Source organism: Venturia canescens, chromosome 10 (assembly GCF_019457755.1).
Source record: "Venturia canescens isolate UGA chromosome 10, ASM1945775v1, whole genome shotgun sequence".
Lineage (NCBI taxonomy): Eukaryota > Metazoa > Arthropoda > Insecta > Hymenoptera > Ichneumonidae > Venturia > Venturia canescens.
The window spans coordinates 12,835,040-12,855,802 of NC_057430.1; the positions used below are offsets into that span (position 1 = coordinate 12,835,040).

General features: G+C 40.4%; 2 protein-coding genes across 2 annotated transcripts; both read left to right on the forward strand.

The window, feature by feature from the left end:
- Nucleotides 1-8,967: 8,967 nt before the first annotated feature.
- On the forward strand, nt 8,968-13,541 carry LOC122416791 (neprilysin-2-like). Its single transcript, XM_043429836.1, has 10 exons — nt 8,968-8,972; nt 9,176-9,297; nt 9,544-9,594; nt 9,877-10,119; nt 10,298-10,515; nt 10,634-10,807; nt 11,151-11,642; nt 11,752-12,043; nt 12,189-12,436; nt 13,203-13,541. The coding sequence occupies exons 1-10, from the start codon at nt 8,968-8,970 to the stop codon at nt 13,539-13,541; spliced, it is 2,184 nt and encodes a 727-aa protein (XP_043285771.1).
- Nucleotides 13,542-14,523: 982 nt separating this feature from the next.
- On the forward strand, nt 14,524-19,065 carry LOC122416792 (neprilysin-2-like). Its single transcript, XM_043429837.1, has 10 exons — nt 14,524-14,528; nt 14,811-14,947; nt 15,409-15,453; nt 15,588-15,833; nt 16,104-16,270; nt 16,386-16,562; nt 17,037-17,522; nt 17,993-18,284; nt 18,389-18,636; nt 18,727-19,065. The coding sequence occupies exons 1-10, from the start codon at nt 14,524-14,526 to the stop codon at nt 19,063-19,065; spliced, it is 2,142 nt and encodes a 713-aa protein (XP_043285772.1).
- The last annotated feature ends 1,698 nt before the right edge of the window (nt 19,066-20,763 follow it).

A 20,763-nucleotide genomic window follows, 5' to 3' on the forward strand; every position in this document is an offset into this window, starting at 1 on the left:
GTGGCCAACAGCCAAAAGCAAATGCCCAGAGATGGCGTACTCGTGTCCCCGCAGGCCCGGGATTCCTCATCGCGAAGCCACTTCAGAATTAACTATTTTTCCAGGAAACAACAAAAATGATAAAAGTCAGAGATCGAGGCAATAATCCGGTGGCCCAAACTTTTCGATTTCCGGTACTCGATTTAAAATTCACAAATGCGCGATGATGCGGGTCAGAATAGAGTTAAAAAGGTGTTCAAAGGTGGTTGACACGTGTTTTGAAACTTGTGCATAAAATAGTGCGTACACGCATTTACGTAACACGCGAAGAATTGAGCGCAGGTTGCAGGGTGGTGCACGTGCGCGTGAGCCACCATCATCCCAATAACGAAGGCGAATGATGCTGCTCGCCGATGGTGCTGGTCGGTGCAATAAGCTGCGAGAGCTAACGCAGCTGCACCGGGAAGTACTTAAACATTCTGAGCGAGGTGTACCAAAGAGACGCGTATGTGCTGCGTGTCGCGCGCGTGTGTGTGTGTGTGTGTGGATTCATCCATTTTTATATACTAAGTGTCCCGAGAATGATTTTCCAGCTGGAGAGATCGTTGAGATATGAAATTCTGAAGAGAAAAGTCCTTAAGAATATTTTTGTGGGAAGCAGCGTTGGCGAGATAATAGAAAATTAGTAATCGGCAAATCCGCTGCGAGTACGAGCCGAAGTGGGCGTGGCAAAGAAGAGGGGGAAGCGCGTCCGATTCGCCGGAGCTAAATGACCGATAACTCTCGAACGGTGCATCGGAGAGAAAAATTTCCAAGGAGTTTTTCTCTCAGAATTTCATAAACTGTTCACTCCTCGAATGACTTTTTCCGAATTTATGAGACACTCTGTATAAATATGTATCTTAACGCGTTAAGGGAGAATGAACGCAGGCGAAGCGATGTGTGCACACGTACGTGTGTGGTACGCAAGCCCCGGAGCCAGATCGGTATTTACGATTCAAGAGAAATCCTTCTCCCAGCCAAGAGAGACGAGAGCGACGGGCGTATGTATACGTCCGTTCGTTCCGTCAATCCGTTATAATTTCTCCGCTAATAGAATCCGAGATTTCGTGGCGGATTCGTGAGAGGCATTCAAAGACACGAAAAGCTCTTTCGCATTCCTCGATCTCTTTTATACGCGGTCAAAGACGCAGGGACGGACGTACGTACGCGCGGATATACTTGGACAAGTAAAATGTATCGTTGATTTTTATATCTCGAGAATCTACGATACGCCAGCACAGAGGCTCGTTGTTCCTTTTCTCACGATCGTTCTTGAAAATTTACGAACTTTTTATTTTCAGATTTATTCATCACATAAATATAAATATCTTTACCGCAGATGCTCTCCTCTTTTGACGGATGTCACGAGGATCAAGAGCCTCGGGATTACGAGAGAACGAAAAATCTCGAGGGATTTACGGTCCAAGTTTTAACGGCCGTTTGTAAACGATCCACGTTCACCCGCGAATCGTTTTTTACTGTACTCCCGATCGAGATTTTTCTCGTGCGTATGCAAAATGGCGAGGCTCTGACAAGACCTCTGCTCCGAGTGCTCAGAGAGCCTCGTGCACTCCTCTCTCGTTATAACGATGTCCCTCCACGAGGCAATCCTTCGCTCCACGCGTATATCGAGCGCGCACTCCGCATGCACTTTTTTCTCGTCCCATATGTAGGTCCACCGTGGAAGGTAAGCACGTGCGTGTATAACCTCGCCGGGTATAATGGCCACGAACAGTGTGCGATAATAGAGCGCGGCGACGAGTAAACGCGACGTGGATGACACTACATACCTAGAATACGCGCTCTTTTACCGTGCACGTATTCCCAATGCATTTGCTCAGACTCGCTACACATACCTTTTAATATATATATGGAAATGCGAAAGTGATTCGCCATTGACGTTTTACTTTATGCTTCGCATCAACACACTATGAAAAAATAATATGCGAGAAAAATGAGTGGAAAAATCTCGCATAAAATAAAACACGAAACTAATTTTCTACCCCGCCAGCTGCGTTCCATTAACTCTTGAAATTTTAATGAAAATCATACCTCTTCGTACGGGAACAAATTTTCTGGTACTAACGAGACTATTTTCATCGATAATCGTCCATTCGGAGCAACAGTTTCAAAGTACGATTGCTGTTGGGTTGAATTTTCAAGTTTTTTTTTTCATAATTTCACCGTAGAAAGAGAACTCGGAAAAATTCAACTTGTTCCCAGTGAAATATTTCGATGTATTCACCGTCAACGCGATAAATATTTTCGTCCACGGAGAGAATTAAATTTGAAACGTTATCATCGAGTAATGAGAGTGCGGTGACGAGCTGTAATTCATGATATATTATGAGGGGAAAAAAATTGAATTTTTTTTATTAAAAAAATAATATTCGTTGTTCACAGTAGAAACTTTTACCGGAGTATTTAACCGCGCTGCACTGTCAAAATTTACGAACGAATGTTTGTGCTATTTTCCCATCATTTTTATATGCTCAGCCCTCGCTGAAGTGTGCAAAATATTGAAAATTTAACGGGGCGTTACTGGAATAAATATTTTTCGTCAAGTTGTCAAATATTTCCGGTTAATTTGAGAGTGAATTTCACGCTAAATATTACCGTTTAATTCTCTCCGTGATATTTCTGTGCAAACCACCAGTTCAGGCCTTACGCGTTTTCTCGCGTTTTTACATATACCTGATAAGTTTAAAAACCTTGACAATGACGTGTAAATAGAATTTTTAGTTAGCGTTTCAGTGTATCTCGAAAAAGGCCGAACGATTCGCTGGCTCATTATTTCGGTGTATAATTAAAAGTACACGTTTTATCTAATTGTTTTTTTACACGATTTGTCGAGTTGCATTATTGATTCTTATATTTTCTTCCGCTGGCAAACACCACGTAAATATTCAGAAAAAAAAACAGTGGCATTGGAATGAAAAATAGGAAAAAAGGAAAAGCTTCTTTACCGAGAAACTTGAACGCACTCGTTCGCTATCCGCGACTCGAAATTGCTCGTCAGTTTTCCATTCATCCATAATTGAATGAGCACTAAACGCGCCTTGATTCAACGTTTTTTCAAGACTTTGCCAAACCGGCGATGAAACTCACGCGGGAGTGCAAATCCGGCAAGAAATTCCGGTCCGATGAAAAATTTCGTTCACCGAGTTTTTTCGTTGCGAGAGCAACGAAAGAACGAATTCCCGTTCGGGAATTCTCTATCGTCCGGTGAGAGAAACGGGGGCGTTCGATCGCTCTCCACCGAACGATTTCATTATTTATACATATATATATATATACGTACGTATACAGCGAAGTGAGGATGCCACACATTGAAGAGAAGAAAGAGGCTTCGTCAATGGTTAAACGATTTGTGAAATCACGAGCTCCGGGCTTCGACTCGAAATATATAATTCAAGATAAAGACTAGAAAGAAATGGGAGAAGAATTTTCCTTTATTTTCTTTACGGATTTAGAGTCGACGAGTATCGTACGAAGGTAAATCAGAATCGAAAACAATATTTGGGCACGGAGTCTAGCTCGAAATTCAGGACTCGAATCGACCACGCAGTCCTTCAGCATTAATCGACGCGAGAGAGAGAGAGAGAGAGTCTCGGGAATGCATGCTTTCTCAGTTCATCCTCGCTTTTAAGGTCTTATATTCACTTGCAGCGGGCGAAAAAACGTGGTTTTCTTGACTTTTTTTTTGACAATAAAATAAATGTTTATTGAAAAACTGTGAGCGACATTCATTTACATATTATGTTCATGTACTTGTAAAATTTTTGTAATCAAAAAATTTCTCAAAACGGCCCAACTCCAGCTGTATTTCAGTAGCACACCTTTTTTTGAGCATCACTTGCGGTGGACATGATAACGAAAAAGCTATTAACCCGATCCATACCAAATTTATATCACTTATTTATTATAATAATAGCTTGGGTCTGGACGAAGGATTTGTAAAAATATTGATTAAAAAAAAAAATGGCGAGAGTTTTAACAAAAAATGAATTTTTTGGGGTGCTAAATTTTTGGTTTTTGTTACAATTATATACTTTTCCAACAAAATACAAAATCCTTCGTCCAGGCCCTTGCTATTATTATAAAAACTAAGTGGTATAGATTCGCATGGATTAATGGTTTTTTAGTAATCGTGTCCAGCGCAAAAGTATTTTTGAAGAAAGACCATTATGAGATAATCGCGTTTAAAGATTCAAGTACTAGACGCGACAGCGCGCACCAAGCGGTCGGTCGAAGTGCCCGCAGCTACGGATCTAATGCTCCGATCTTTGTGAAATTTCGTGAAAATATTCTTCAGAATATCTTGAAGAATATCTAATAAAAAAAAAATCCATTTTTCCGCGCCCATCACAAGTGTACGTAAGCCCTCAAGCTTTTACTCTCCGGCAATGAGAGAGACGTTCGCGTATACAACGATGAATAATACATTTACATGCATTAATAATATGATCGAAAATGGTAGCGACGTGCGGAGTCGAGAGCTCATTGTCTCGGGAGAACGCATATTGACTATTATCAGAGATTGAATTTTATACCCGCCGCGGACGACAATCGTTTTTCCATATCGGTTTTTGGTCACGTCCTTATACATAGTTATAACCGTAAGGTGTGCGGGTGGTTCGTGCGATCGCGACGAGAGAGCCGTTTGCTTGATGCCGGTCATCATCTTCGCCATCGCATCACCAGTCACAAGCGGCCTCTCACATACACGCTCCGGCATACATTTCAATCTCCAAGTATAGATATACCCTCAAATATATACAATCGAAAGATCGCGCCTCCAAGTTTGGTGGTCGCGGAACCACCCAGGAGCGATGCCAGTAGCATTCGTAAAATCCTCTATCGTTGCTTACGCTCGCGTATCCTTTTCTCTCGGCGCACCTGTCTCATCCGTTGAATTAACTCATTAAAACGAAGAATTTTTTTTTAGGAGTTTTATAAGATTTTTATGGAGTACACGGCGCTACTTTTATTCTCGATGGACCCAGTCGCGCTCGTCGGTTCCACTTTTCCGCAGGCTTTTCTATAAATTTCATCTTTCGATGTCGAAATTATGGTGCCCAAAAATATACAAAACCAACTTTGTTTCCGCCGTAGACGATGCTGATGGTCCATTAAATTTCGAATATTCCGATAATTGTCGTATAAATAAGGAACCTTAACGCGGTCATCGTAATAATGCAAATAAACATGAAAAACTTGTGCGGAAAATGTCGAATTTTTTGACACAACGCAAAAATGAAATAATATCTTTAAGGAGCTTCATGCTACGCGATCGAATTACACGATTTAAGCGGTCACGCGATCGGAAGAAAAAGATGCACGAATTTGCAACATTCTCTCAACTGCTGTAATCATTTTATTAGAGAAACAAATTTTGAAAGTTTTCGAAAACGGTTGATAAAACGCTCGGTCTAGTGAAGATAATTTAATAAATATTGATCCAGCGCACGACGACAATTAATTTACTCGATTGCGACCAGCAAAATGGTCAATTCAGGCATCTTCAATTGGCAGAACATTACCTTTTGGGATTGAAATCGTAATGGGTCAAAAAATAATATATCCAACGGTCCTAAAAAAAGAATTAAGAGTTCGAGTGCTCAGGAGAGCGTTGCGAAAGAATGAAAGAGCAGCAAATTAGTCAGTCTGTGATACGAATTAGTCTCGGATAAGGTGAAGCAGTTCGCGTGTAATAAAACGAGGAGGGAACCGAGCTCGGTGATGTGGCGAGACGCAGATGAAGAAATCGATTGGGCCCGCACGGTAGCGAGAGAAACGCGAGACAGAAAGAAATAACAAGAGAGAAAAGGAGTCGGAGGGACCGAGAGAGAGAGAGCGCGCGCGCGCGAGTAATAGCGGTAGAAAACGCGCATACCTTAAACGAACTCCACACGAATATACATTGAAAAGTGCGTAAGAGAACGAGAGAGTGAGAGAGGGATAGCGCTCTTCTTGGACAGTGCAGAGAGCACGCATACGTTTGAGCAATACTCCTTGCCACTGACAATATTATGGGGTAGCAATGCTGTATTTTACATCTCCCTCTCTCTCCCTTTCTTCCTTTCTTTTTTTCTGACTAGCTCTTTTTCCCCGGCTCCCAAGAAGAGAAGATGTTACGTGCTCGACGCGATTCGTCGTGATACGAATGCCAAGATTCGAGAGCTCCGCGCGCGGATTATGTTGTGGTACACATGTGTATGGAGAAGAAAAGGAGGAGATTAAAAGAGGTGGAAAAATGATCGCGTGGGAGAGTGGACGTCTCGTGCGCATGTGTGTGCTGGAAGCTACGTATCGAGGTGACTTCTTCCTGTCCCTAACTATAGACTCCATCATACGTGCGGATGATACTCCCGTGCAGTCAAAAAGCCACGATGGGAAGGTTCAACAGCGCCGAATACGACTTTTTAGCACCAACTTATTGGCTCTTACGCCAAAACGTTTTCATTCGTATTTGCTGCTCTGCGTACACGACTGTAATTATACGTTCGATTGTACTCGGGCCCCGAGGAGCCCGGAGGAAGAAGGGGTCGATGAAGAGTCACTAGCACGCGGAAGCCTCGGTAAAGAGCTCTCTCGATGAGACCCGACGTGGACGTCTCCTCCTCAAAGTTCCTACCGATCCGTACAGATCCCCGCGATCGTTGCCTCCTCGAAAGATCTGCCTCGCTCCCTCCCTCCCTCCCTCCCTCCTTCTCTTCTCTCCGATGGACATCACGTACTATTCGTGTCCCCGTACACGTACACCAGAGACCCGCGCCGACTCACGCTCTCTGTAACCACGCGCACATTCATTTCTTGTGTACGTATCGAGACGCAACGATGTATACCTTGTGTGTCTATAGATTTTATTGCTTTATGAGTAACTCATCGTCCGAATACCGCACGCCGCGCGGTTTCCTCTTTGACGAGACCGAACCCCGAGTGCATGACGATCGCGAGGATTTCGAAGCTCTCACCTCGATTACTCGCGACGAGGCTCGCTGCCGGGGCTCGGAAGGGAAAGAGGAGCGACATGGGAGAGGTACTCGACGCGGAATAACGGGCCTGATGCGGTTAACGTTTTCAGGGGCATATCGTTAAGGTGCAACGAAAGTCATTCATTTTTATCTCTAATTTCGACCATTCGAATGATTCGGATTGTGCAACCTTTTTTTTGCATTTTGAGGGAGGATTCGGGCGTTTTTTGTTTTGTTTTTGTGTGCTCCTGCTTGAGATTTTCAGATGCGAGAATTCCGAGGATTAAGAGATGAGAAAGGGGGATGTGCCCCGGACGCGTGCGGCTGACCAGCGTCCGGCAGCTGGACCGTGACTACTTATTTTTATTGTAACCGTATATACAATCTCGCTCTCGCTGCGCTCTCTCGACACGAGGCTGAAAGGAACCGGCTCTACTTCGGTAAGTTGGCGCGTGCTGCTGCCGCTGCTCGCTCTCCCTTCGAGAAAGATCCTTGGACGATTTCGCCTGCGGATCGCCAGCTGTTGATCCGTAACAAGGCGAGAGGAAGAGTGCGAGAGAGATACGGATTGACGAGACCTTCAAATAATGAGAGAAAGAGAAGACCCGGGATGCGATCTCGTCGGGCCTTGTTGTACCACTCCCAATTTCGAAGAATGAACTTCCACCGCTGCTGGGTTTCCCCTTCGTCGAGTATAAAAGGATTGTAACTAATAGAGAGTCGATGATCTCAACGTCAATGTCTGTATGTACAGAGAACCAGAGACGCCACTTTTACATTCTCGAACCCTTTTTATTCTCTTCGAATTCGAATGTTATTTTCTTCTTAAGAAAGAGACGAAAAAATCTTTTGAGTTTTCATTTTTTCAGGTTTTTAATAACACTAAAAATTGATATTTTCCATTTCTGCATTATATTTTCGGTTACAGACTTCGGTAACTCGAAAATTATCATCGTTGCAAAATAAAATGACTGAAAGCCAAATGATCGCAGTTTTTTAACTGCCCGTTGCAGTAGAGAAACTGGCTCGGTCTCGCAGTTTGAAAGTAAAATGCATTTTTGCCTTTAACACGGAATCTCGTCGACTAGTCCATTGACAGCTCTGTCGTCATGGATGTACAAATTTGAATAATTTCCCCAAATTTTCAACTGATTTTACAAAAATCGATGCACAACCGTTTTTTTTTTAATGTTCAACGGAAAAATGGACTTACAAAATTCATGTCAGCTCCTGACTGGCGTCGTCGGCAAACATTTTGGAGAAACTTTGAACCGGAACCCCAGAAACCCTGAAATCAAATAATTGTCTTTTCCGATTAGTGATTCACTGGGACGAAAACTGAATGAAAATCTAGCAATCGTTTGTTTGTCACAGCAACGATCACCTTTATTGCGATAGATTTTTGAGTATTGCGTGACACCGAAAAGCAGATAGGATCGCCTCGTTTAAATTACGAAATGCAAACTCGACGATCCACGAACACATTTCGTAAAAATGTTTTGGTAAACTTGCCAAATTTTTATAAACTAAATTTATTACCCCAAAAATGTACGATGACGTTTCCGAGAGCTAGGAATAAAAACCTTCAAGTCATTGCCTGACTTCGAGATTAATGGACCCGAGGAAAAAATGATTGTACATGTGCCCCCAAATATCATAAATCGATCGATTTTTATCAAAATATGGAAATAAATCGTAATCGAAACAGTGACATAGGGACTGTAGAGAACAGTTATTTTAATGTACGCAACTTTCAGCCTCGGTACGCTCTTTTTCAAATTCCTTTGAAACTTCACCATCGATATTTCATGCGATTGATGTTCTCACTTTGCTCACCAGCTTCATATAATGGCTGCGATTTCTGACGGTTACAACAATAGACCGAGAGTACACTCACTCGTTATTTCGGTGTAACACCAACGTTCATGAGATTTTTTTTCTAACTACAGTAGTGTGATCGAACCTCATCATGGGGTAAGTACACCAAGCAATAAAAAGTGTAAATAGACACTTGTCTTGTGAAATCGATTCGAGAGCTTCATCTGCTTCAAATATTCTTCAAGCATCTTTGTAAATACAGTTTTTCCCCTAACGTATGCGTGAATAATAAATTCAACGTGCTTAAGATTCACATCGCTTCGAATTCTGTTCAATGTTCCAAGATTGATCTGTTCCAGTATTAAAAACTGTGGGAAATCAATAGCACGTTGGCTGACAGTACTGACGGTATCCACACTTCTGTCCATTGCAGAAGGAAAAACCTTGAGCAATGCTTGCAGTGACTTGAATTGTCGTGAAGGTTTGCGTTAACAAAATCAGATGCCAATATATCGTTCTTCCTCGCCTTACTCGTTATTCGCAAAATCATTGGGTTGTGGTGAACTGAGAAATCGAAAAAATTTAACGTGATAACGTCAAAGGGAAAGCACTTTTCAAATAATATCCATTTGCTCCACTAATCTTTTCGGCGCACGTGGTTATTTTGGGTGCTGGATTTCCAAACACATATCTACGGAGATAATTTATCTGGTACAAATTTTTGCAGTTCCGGATAGCCGCGAGGATTGGTGCGAAACGCCAGGATGCGTGCATGCCGGTATGTGAAAAAATGCTGAGAAAGTATACAAAAAATCGGTTTTGGATTGACGTCGTAAAGAATCAAAACTTTTTCGAATGCTTCGATCATTGAATTTTCTTTTATTATCCATGATTTTGCGAAAAATAGGATTTGTAAATTTGATTTTTGAATTGAATTATTTTGGAAAATAAAATTTGTCAAAAATAATCGACGAAGCGTATTTTTTCACGCGCAACTCGTTAAAAAGTGAGAAATGTTAGATCAAGCGAAACTTGTTTTTACGAATAACCGAACCTCCAGCATCCGCACTCCTGAAGAACATGGACCAGAACGTCAATCCCTGTGAAGATTTTTATCGATACGCTTGCGGTGGCTTCGTCAAGCAGACGATCTTACCTGATGATGAGTTTGAAATGAATTACTTTAAAATAATAAAAAAGAAAATACACGAGCAGCTGAAATTCAAAATTCGGGACGAAAAAGATGACGAACCGAGACACATCAGACTGATGCGAGATTTCTACGTAAGCTGTTGGGATAGAAGTGAGTAAAAAAAGAAAAAAACAGTTGCCAATTTTCAGATATTTTGCATCCGGCAGAACCTTTTTAAAAACCCTGTGACGTCACAAATCCAGCATATTCGAGTATATAGAAAAATGCGACATGATTTTCAAAGCGATGGAATTCATGAAATTTTTTTTCTTACATCATCTCGACACAGTCGACACAGAGGACGCGGAGAAAGCAATTCTTCAAGCAAAATTGCACGAACTCGGTGGATGGCCAGTCCTTTCCGGTGATGCCGGTGCATGGGATGAAAATGAATTTGTTTGGACGAACGCTATTTACAAGTTTCGAGATGCTGGTCTCTTCTACAATGGTCTCTTAACGCTCGCCGTCGGACCAGATGTGAAAAACTCTACGAAGAATGTAATCTACGTACGTTTGTAGTATTCACGTCGAAATGGCTGATCCTCGCGATGAAAATAATTACAAAATTGTTTTTATTTTTCTATGATTATTAGTTTGCCAAATTGTTTGTTTTTATGTCCAACAGATTCATCAAGCAACATTAGGACTTGGTCGGCAACATTTTTTACGCTTTAACGATAGGAAATATTGGGCATATAAACAGAGCATGGTCCTAGTGGCTGTAATGTTTGGTGCTAGCCCGGAAAATGCGAAGCAGGATCTCGATAAATCATCGGCTTTCGAAGCGGAACTAGCAAATGTACAATCCAGTAATTTCTGTCCCCTCCATTTGAGGAGTTTCATTCAGTTGGCTGGTGCTCTAAAAACCCTTGCTTGACAGAAAAACTCAAATCGTTGATTAAAATTCTCTGAGTTCGGTTCTGATCACCAAAACTCAGTTCGATTCAAGTTTCCATCTTTCTGGGTCCAAAATCCTCATTTTTGGAATCCCTCAGCCGTCGAACTTCTCTCCAAAATCGACGTATCAAGTGCATTTTTAATGAACCAGTCCCTTAAAAATTCCCAAACCAGTGCGATCGGTAGCTGCTTGTTTTTACTTCGATATTCTATAACGATAGAAATATAATTCTTTTCTCCAACAGATTTCGTTGCCAGGCGAGGATTATCTCAACATATCTCGAACTTACAATCCAATGACACTAAAGGAATTATCAAAAACGTACAAAAGCATACCGTGGGAAGAATATTTCAACGGATTGTTACCCTCGCCACTGACTGTCGAGGAGGACGAAGTCATCCTCGTGAGCGCACCGAGCTACGTTGAAAAATTGGAAAAACTGCTCGCTAAAACCCCGAAGAGAGTCTTGGCAAACTACTTAATGTGGAGAGTGATGCAGCCTTTTGTGGATCATTTGAATGACTTACCTTGTCAGCGAGCAGGCAACTCAACTCGTTATACCATATTGATGAAGATACGAGCGAGATCTGACTCGTGTGCTAAAGCGGCTATTGAGAAATTTCCGCTGATCGCCGGTGCTATGTACGTCAAGAATTACTTCGATAATCGAACGAAGGAAAATGTTTCGGAAATCGCTTCGAACGTCAGAAGAGAGTTGGAAAATATTTTGATGGAGGTGCGTGTACTCACTGCTGAGCAGGTTGGGCTGGCCTTGAAGAGATAAGAGCTCGTGTTTTTCTTTTCTTATTCTTGCACTTGATGACATTTTTTTCGGCTTTCGATAGGCCTCCTGGATCGACGATACGTCACGAGCAACGATGCTGGATAAAGTCAGAACGATGGTCAGCCACATCGGCTATCCCGACGAGTTGTTGAACGACGACAAGCTCGATAAGTTTTACGAGAAACTTAATTTTTCCGAAAATAGTTATTTCGAAGCTAAATTGAAATTGAACATATTCGAGAATGACTATTCGTTGGGTAAACTACGCGAGCCCGTAAACAAAACTGAATGGATGTCTCATGGACAGTCTGCTGCCGTTAACCCGGCTTTTCAGCAAGCGGAAAATAGTTATCGTAAGTGCGTCAAATTAATAGTTTTATATCAAAATCTGAAGTGAAAAAGATTTTTAAAAACGACGTTAAATCTCAACGTCAAAAGACGCTCGGACGTCCTTGTACGATGACCTCTAATCCGAATCATCGATATCATTTTCCACAGAATTCCCAGCTGGCATTCTTCAAGATGTTTTTTTCAGTAACGACAGACCGAATTACATGAATTACGGTGCCATAGGAGCTAGTATTGGTCACGAAATGACGCATGGCTTCGATGACATTGGCAAGCAACTTGACAAAGATGGCAATCTCGTTGAATGGGCACCTTACACTGAAAAACATTGGAATTCGAGTGTCCGATGCTTAACTCAACAGTATGCAAACTTCACCGTTTCAGAATTGGGTCTAAGAGTGAGTTATTCCTTCGCATGACTCAAGGGCGGGGTCACGTCAATTCGGTGAACAAAATTTCAAGATTTTTTTTAGACGCTGCAGATAATACAAATCCATTTTATTGATTGTGACATCATAATACAATACATGAACAAGATTTCCTGAATATTTGAAACTCGAATATCAATAATTAAGTCGATGATAGCAAAGGCACTCCAGAAAAAAGTTGTGCACCGGTGACCAGTGTAAATCGAAATCTACTCGACCGACCCTTTTGAAATTTGGCATGGTACTTCCTTACACAAGGTATCTACGAGAGTTTGTTCCAACTTTTTATAATCATTTAAAAATCAGTGTTTTCACTTCCAAGTGTGACAAAAAATGCTAAAAATCGAAAAAAAAAAAAAACAAAATCCTCTCGTAGATATACCTGGTCAATTGTGTAAGGAAGTACGATGCCAAATTTCGAAAGGGTCGGTCGAGTACATTTCGATTTATACTGTTCATCGTTGTACGACTTTTCTCTCAAGTGCCTCTGAAGATTTGCTGCCATCGAGAGTTAATTATTGATGTTTAGGTTTTAAAGATTCCGAAAATATTTTTCATATATTGCAATATGATGTCAAAATCACTAAAATTGATTTGCTGTTGAAAATTACCGAATTTTTCACCGAATAGACGTCACCCCGCCCTTAAGAAACAGACCCACGCGGTCATAAGGTCGAAAGGATTGGTCTAGCGCTCGATAATTTGACAATTTTGTTCCCCTTTTTCTACCTTGTAGCTGGACGGTATGAAGATGAAGAATGAAAATTTCGCAGATAACGGGGGTATCAAAATTGCTTATAAAGCATACGAGAGTTGGGTCGCCAAGAACGGACCAGAGAAAAAGTTACCCGGAATTCATTTAACCCCGAAGCAAATATTTTGGTTGAGCTTTGCGAACGTCTGGTGCGAGAAAAACAACCCCATTGCTTTCCGCTCGAAATTAGCCTCCGCTGCACACAGTCCTGGAGAGTTCAGAGTTCTTGGTACGTTTGCAAATATGCCGGAATTCGCTAACGACTTTCAATGTCCCGATGATTCAAGAATGAATCCCAGGAAGCGGTGTCTCGTTTGGTGAATTGTATCGTCAATTATGGAGAATTCTCAAAACAGGGGATTTTATAAATCATTAAAAAAAAAAAAAAAACAAAGAAGCGATTGTAGAAATAAAAAGCCTCCCCTCATGATCCTCAATTCCTGAATAAACCGTAGTCTGGAACGACGTCACAACGTTTGTGGCCCTTTGCACCCAATCAATCGAAATTTTGTTATTTACAGAAAATAAAATATAATAAAATAATATGTCCATTGATGAAAAAATAGTCAACTCTTGACAAATTGTCAAATTATTGACCGATCCTAGCTAAAAAAAAATTGTTCCTACTAGAAGGCTCCGGAATTTTGAATATTCGTACCGATGACAGCAACGTCTGTCACTGAAAACTTGACTGAAGTACTGGACAAAAAGTTGTAATTCTAGAAATAAAATTCTTTCGTTCGTGTGAAAAAGCAGACGTCTAAATCATAAAATAACTAAAGAATTATTGTAAGTGGATTGGTGATGAGATTATTAAATGTTTTTTGGTACCAGTTTCTCCAACGATAGTCTCCCCAAGCTCATCTCTTCCTTGGCTTTGTGCCTTTTACCATTCTCATCGGAATGAATGCGTTCACAAAATGTGTTTTCTCAACAACTATACGAAAAACCTGATGCTTAAAAATATCGAGGTAAATCAACCGGCCACACGAGGCATAAAAAGGAACATCAATCATCAATTAATGAACAAGTGTATGACACCCACGATACGTGTATGATATTTATACCTTAAAGCACTCAAAGTACACCAGGCTCTTGTCACTTCTGTCAGCTGACACTTTAAAGGCTTTAAATAACGCTAGAGAAGTATGTTCGTTCTAGTAACAACGTGGATAAGCAACGAATCCGAACGTTCGTGAATTCTTCCAAATAAATAGTAGCTGGGCAAGCACTTGCGTACGAGGTTTTGCTCGATAATTGAAAAAATATAAACTTAGACGTACGAGTAGAATCTGAGGTCAGCATGGGGTAAGTTTTTAGTCGATAAAAAGTACGAAAAGACCCTTAACATTTTCTGCTGGATGACAAATCAAACTTTGCGAACATAAAGTTCAGGGGAAAGTCACCTTTTGATTTTAAAATAAGGGGAAAATCGTTTTTAATGAATGTCGAAATGTGTGGATTTTAAAGATTTTTTTTTAAACGAATAAACGATTTGTTGTAGGTAGTATTTTGGAAATTTTGAGGAGTGTTAATGTAATTTGAAGTAACCTAAATTTAATTCAACTATTCACAATGGATTTCTTTCAGAAATAAAAAATGTTGGGAATCAACAGCTTTGGTCTGTCGGCTAACGGCACTGGTGCTACTTATGCTACTTTTGCGTGACACTCCCCACGTTGTGAAAGCGGAAGGCATCGGAGATGGTCGCGATACTTCGAACTCTTGTAAGAATCTGCATGAGTATAACGAGAATTCTTTCATTGCGATTCCTGTACTATTTTTCACAAAATCGTCTTGTAGAACGTAATTGAGAAAAAATACTGGTATATTGTGCCAAGAAGAGGGTTGACACGAGTTCAGAATTGATTATTCGTAAGTTTAACAATTTCGATAACCGCGGCCACCCCATTTGCATCAAACTTCTTAAGGATACTACAAAAAATCGAAATTTTTCGCCGGTTTGATCGTCTGCAAAATGAAACTCCCGGCGGGACGATAATAAAAATGGGATAAAAATATTTCTCTCGATGAAACCAACAGCGTGTGAGAATTCTGCTGTGAAATTTTTCAATTTTTCTCATAATATCTGTGGCGAGGTACCATGCCCTTGAATTCAAAATTTTTGTATATGAACATTGATCAAAATCCATTTGATTTAATGAAACCGAAAATTTGTCGTTTTTAGGCAGTCCTGAGGATCAGTGTCTGACCCCAGAATGCATACATACCGGTACGTAATAAAACCATCATGAGTTCATTTCTTTGGAATAATTCCATGATCCCAGCAAGGCACGCAAGGCCATTCCTACAAAAGTGATCGGTGACGGTCAAAGAAAAATTGTCTGAAAATAATTGAATCCTCAGCATCCGCGGTCCTGAGGAACATGGACCCGAACGTGGACCCTTGCGAAAATTTTTATAAGTTCGCGTGCGGTGGCTTCATCAACGAAACGATCGTACCCAACGGCCAGTCTCAAGTGGACAACTTTAAAATACTGGAAAATGAAATTTATGAACAGATGAAGTCAAAAATCCGAGCCAAAAGTGAAGCCGATGAACCAAGATACCTCACGCTGATGAAAGATTTTTACCAAATTTGTATTAACAAGTGTGAGTATCCAATTGTTACGACAAAATATCCGATATGACCAACCACCCTTAAAAATACTGCCGATGCGTGTTGGGCCCGAATTGTAAATCTTTTCGCGAGCACAACGTTAAATTATCATGAATTAGTTGAATTTGCCAAAGATAATCCGGCACGTTCGAACAAACAGAATTAGCTAGAATCCAGCGACCTTGCCACTTCGGAAACAAGCCAAAAGCCACGAAAACGGTTTTTTCGTCAATTTTTCAAAAGCCACGCAACTTCGTTTGCAGCCGCAGAGGACCCCACGAAGGACCCTTTTCGAATAGAATTGGATAAACTCGGTGGGTGGCCCGTTATTCTTGGCGATGAATGGAAAGAAAATGAATTCGATTGGATCGCTGCGATTCATAAATATCGCAACGCAGGCCACTTCTACAACAGCCTCATTGATTTTCGAGTACAACCGCATACGAAGGACCCCACGAAAAATGCCATTTACGTACGTTCTCTTTTGGAATAAATGGGAATCCCGAGGATGAAAGCGACGCCACATTGTTTCTTGTTTTCCACAGATCGATCGACCGGTACTAGAATTCTACGACTTAGATCTCTCAGGAAACATTGACGAAACGAGTATCAATGGATATTACCTACACATGGTTGGAATAGCTGCACTGCTCGATGCTGAACTGGAGTACGCAATAAAGGAACTCGGAAAAGTACTGGAATTCGAAATACAACTAGCGAATGTACGAAATTGTTAAATACCATTTTTCTCTGCTTACATTTTCATTACTTAAGGCAGTTCTTTCACATGAGCGTATTTTTTGGTGGCACTAATCGGGACCTCTGGGAAGTCGCGGTTATGGAGAAAATCTTCTGTTTCTGCCATTTTTCCAACTTCGATCGTTAACATCTCTTTTAAGCATTCTGCAACCCTTCATTTTTATCGTCGCTATGGATTCCTTACATTTTTTTTCCATCCGTGAAACAGTTTGTATCAGGAATTTAGAATTATTTGGTGTATGAATTATTGAATAGAAATTTGGTGATGATGCAATTTCCATAAGCTCCGGTATAAATTTTACGATTGTTTAAAATCAGTTATTTGTAGAATATTCGTTTTTGTTTAATCGATATTTGATTCCTCTGATGATCGAAGGGAATGGCAAAGGACCTCGATCAGTGAGACTTATGAACAAAAATTTATCTTCGTTCAACAGTTCTCGTCGTCGACTGAAACACCCGAGAACAGGAGCGAGGCGTGTGATTCAATGTCTCTCAGGCTGCTGTCAACAACATACCCCAGCGTACCATGGAAACAATATTTTGAAGGATTGTTACCAGGGTCAATGACGGTTGAAGAGAACGAGGACATAATCGTATGCGCCCCGGGCTACTTTACCCGACTAGAAAAACTACTGTCCGAAACCCCGAAAAGGCTTTTGGCAAATTACTTGATGTGGAGAGTTATGGAGACCATGACGCTTCGCATAAGTGACGCACCTCGCCAGCAATCAACGAACTCGACTAGAGTTCCGAAAAATCTTCTGGAGAGAACGGACGAATGCATCAAAGATGTTTTCAAAGAATTTCCCCTTCTCGCTGATGCTGTCTTCGTAAAATACTACTTCAATAAGGAAACGAAGAAAAGTGTCATGGAAATGGTTTCGAATATCAGGGCACAGTACGAGGATACCGTCATAAAGGTCTGTACTTACCTTGGGAAATTAGAGCGAGCCTGTACGAGCATCGAGAAACGTAATTGTTGCAAGCGTTGTCAATATTTTCGGGAGCGAGAATGTAACTTGCAAATCATCCCCACGAGAGTTGTAAAATTTCATAAAACGTTGAATCCTACAAGTTGATGGTAAAAATCTCTTGTTCGAGGCTTGACACCAGAGAAATAAAAACGTTTCTGACCTCTTTCAAACATTGCATGAACTTATATCTCAGCTGCGAAACGATTGAAATTCCAGCCCACTTCGTCTCTCTCTTTATGGTCCTTTGCAGTAGCCAATGTTAAAGCACGTGAAAACAGAATTTTAGATGACAGTTGAGCAAACTCTCAAAAGCACTGCCATTGCAGAAAATAAATGCAGGAACACTTCAAAGGTCGATATAAATTTTCTCATATTCGTACTCGATGCACTAATTTTTGAACGACACGATTCGGTAGGCAGCCTGGGTGGATGAACCAACACGTAAAACGATGCTGGACAAAGTCACTGCGATGGTCGATCACATTGGCTACCCCGACGAGTTGTTAGACGAAGAGAAGCTCAACAAGATGTGCGAAAAACTTAATTTTTCTGGGAATAGCTATTCCGAGAGTAAATTGAAATTAACGAAATTCGAAAACGACTACAAATTGGGAAAATTACGCGAACCATCGAACCGAACTGAATGGATGTCTTATGGACAGTCTGCAGCGACAATGGCATTTTATGATGAGTTGAAAAATAGTTTTCGTGAGTTCTTGCATTGAGAAATTCTTGTATTCAAAAATTCTTAGATTGAGAATATTCGATAAATGACGAGAAAATGACGTTTTTTTTTTTGTTGTACTTCACAGAATTGTCGGCTGGCATTCTGCAGGGTGTTTTCTTCAACAACGAACGACCGAATTATATGAATTACGGTGCTATAGGATTTGTCATTGGTCATGAAATGATGCACAGTTTCAACGACGGTGTCAAGCAATTCGACAAAGATGGAAATCTCATCGACTGGGCACCCGAAACTGAAAAGCTGTGGAACTCAAGCGTGAAATGCTTGGCCGAACAGTATGGAAACTACGTCGTTCCAGAGTTGGGCATAAAAGTTCGTTTTTTTTGTTACATCTTAAAGAGAACCCGAATATAAGCTACGAAGTAATTTTTCCACATTCAATTTGTTTAAATTTTGTTTCAGTTGAACGGTTCGAAATCTCAGAACGAAAACTTTGCTGATAACGGGGCGATCAAAATTGCATATCGAGCTTACAATCGTTGGGCCGTAAAAAATGAGCCGGAAAAAAAATTGCCAGGAATTGATCTGACTCCAAAACAAATGTTTTGGTTAAGCGCTGCCAACTCCTGGTGCGTGAAGTACGAGCCCACCGGTCTCCTATCGCAGGTCATCTCCGGCGATCACAGCCCTAAAGAGTTTCGAATTATCGGATCGTTTTCAAATATGCCGGAATTCGCAGCAGACTTCAAATGTCCACTCGACTCACCGATGTACCCAATGAAAAATTGTTTGATATGGTGATTGTCAATAAGCGTAATTCATCGTTGTTAAGGGGATTTTAAGGGGAAGAGTTTAATAAAATATTTGAAAAACCGTTTCATATACGAATTATCTTAGTCTGCTACCCGTGAGCGCGCTGGAATTCGAGAAACCAAATCCGATGCCGAGCATCGGGGACTTTACTCGAAAAAAGAGGGGTGGAATGAATGGGCTCCATTCCACTGTAAATATAAGTCGTTCCACACACGTCTCACGGAACCAAATTTAATATTTCTCATCGTAAAGAGATCGATTAATATTCCATCAATCGAAGTCTCTCACACTGGAGTCCGAGTAGTTGAAAAAAAAAGAAAAGAAAACTTCGTGAAGTTTAAAAACGTTCTCTAAGAATATTTTTAAAAATCTAAAAGTAAAAATATAAGTCTAAAAAATAATAGAATGAAAATAAAATTTAAAAAAAAACATAAAAATGTGTCTAAAAATAACTGACATATGGAAAGTTGTTTTTACATCGATTTCTCTTCCCAAACCCCAACGCTGAAACGTGCCACAAAAACGTGAAGCATCGATTATTGAAAATTTATGTGCTCTCGTGCCCTAGAAAACTTCAAATACGACGCTCTATGTACGATAATATTTGTGAAAAAATGCAAAATTTCAATGAAAAAAGTCAAATAATGATAAATAAGAAAAAAAAATATCGAAGCATTTCTCAAGTGATTAACGAGATAACGAACAGTCGTAAATTCAATCATTTGAATCATTTCCATATTTATAACTACACTTCATGAATAGAAATAAGTATCAATTGTGTTGTAAATGGCCCAACAGCCTTATCATTTTTTTTGAAAAAAAACATCTGTCACTGACATGCCTACATCGATTACCATTTCAAACTGTTCAAATAACACAAAAAATCTTCGCCTGTCCATTCATTTCGGTTAAGAAACCCGTAGAAGCGACAGTCTCGAATTCTTCCAAGTAACTAGTAGGCGGCCAACCTTTTCCGCACGTAGTTCATCCCAAAAATCATAAAAATCTGGAAACGCTACGTATGCGATCAAGGATGATCATGCGGTAAGTTATTCGATCGATTTGAAATGGGAAAATACATTTAAAATTTTTTGCTCAAAGATCATTAAAACTTCATAGTCGTAAACCTCGAGAGAAGTACTACCTTTGCAAAGGTCAAAATGACTCATTTTTTCGGACGCCATTTTGTTAAGAGGATAAAACATTTTTATTCGATTTTTTCTTATTCGCACTTAAGAATTAAAAAATTCGAATTTCACCGATGGTTTGGTGCTCTCCATTTTTTATTGGTAAATTAACGTTCAAACTGTTCCAGAAATAAAAAATCTAGGAAATCACCAGCTCCGCTCCAGTGGCTGACGGTATTCGCAACATGCATACTTTTTCTATGTTATAATCCCTGCTCCGGAGAAGGAAGAACTGCAAGGAATGCTGGTTGTGACGCGAGCATTCAAAAGGGTTTGTTTAAACAATGCCAGATGTTAATGTCGTTTGAACTCCACATCGCAACATTTTTCGCAATATCATTTAGTGGAAAAAAATTGAGCAATAATATTTGCATATTACGTGGTATAAGAGAAGCTTTAATGGATATTCAACACAACTATTTGCAAAGAAAAAATATTTTTTCAACTATACAGTCATTAATTCAATGAGCAACAATGAATTCCAAAAATCTGTAAAGTT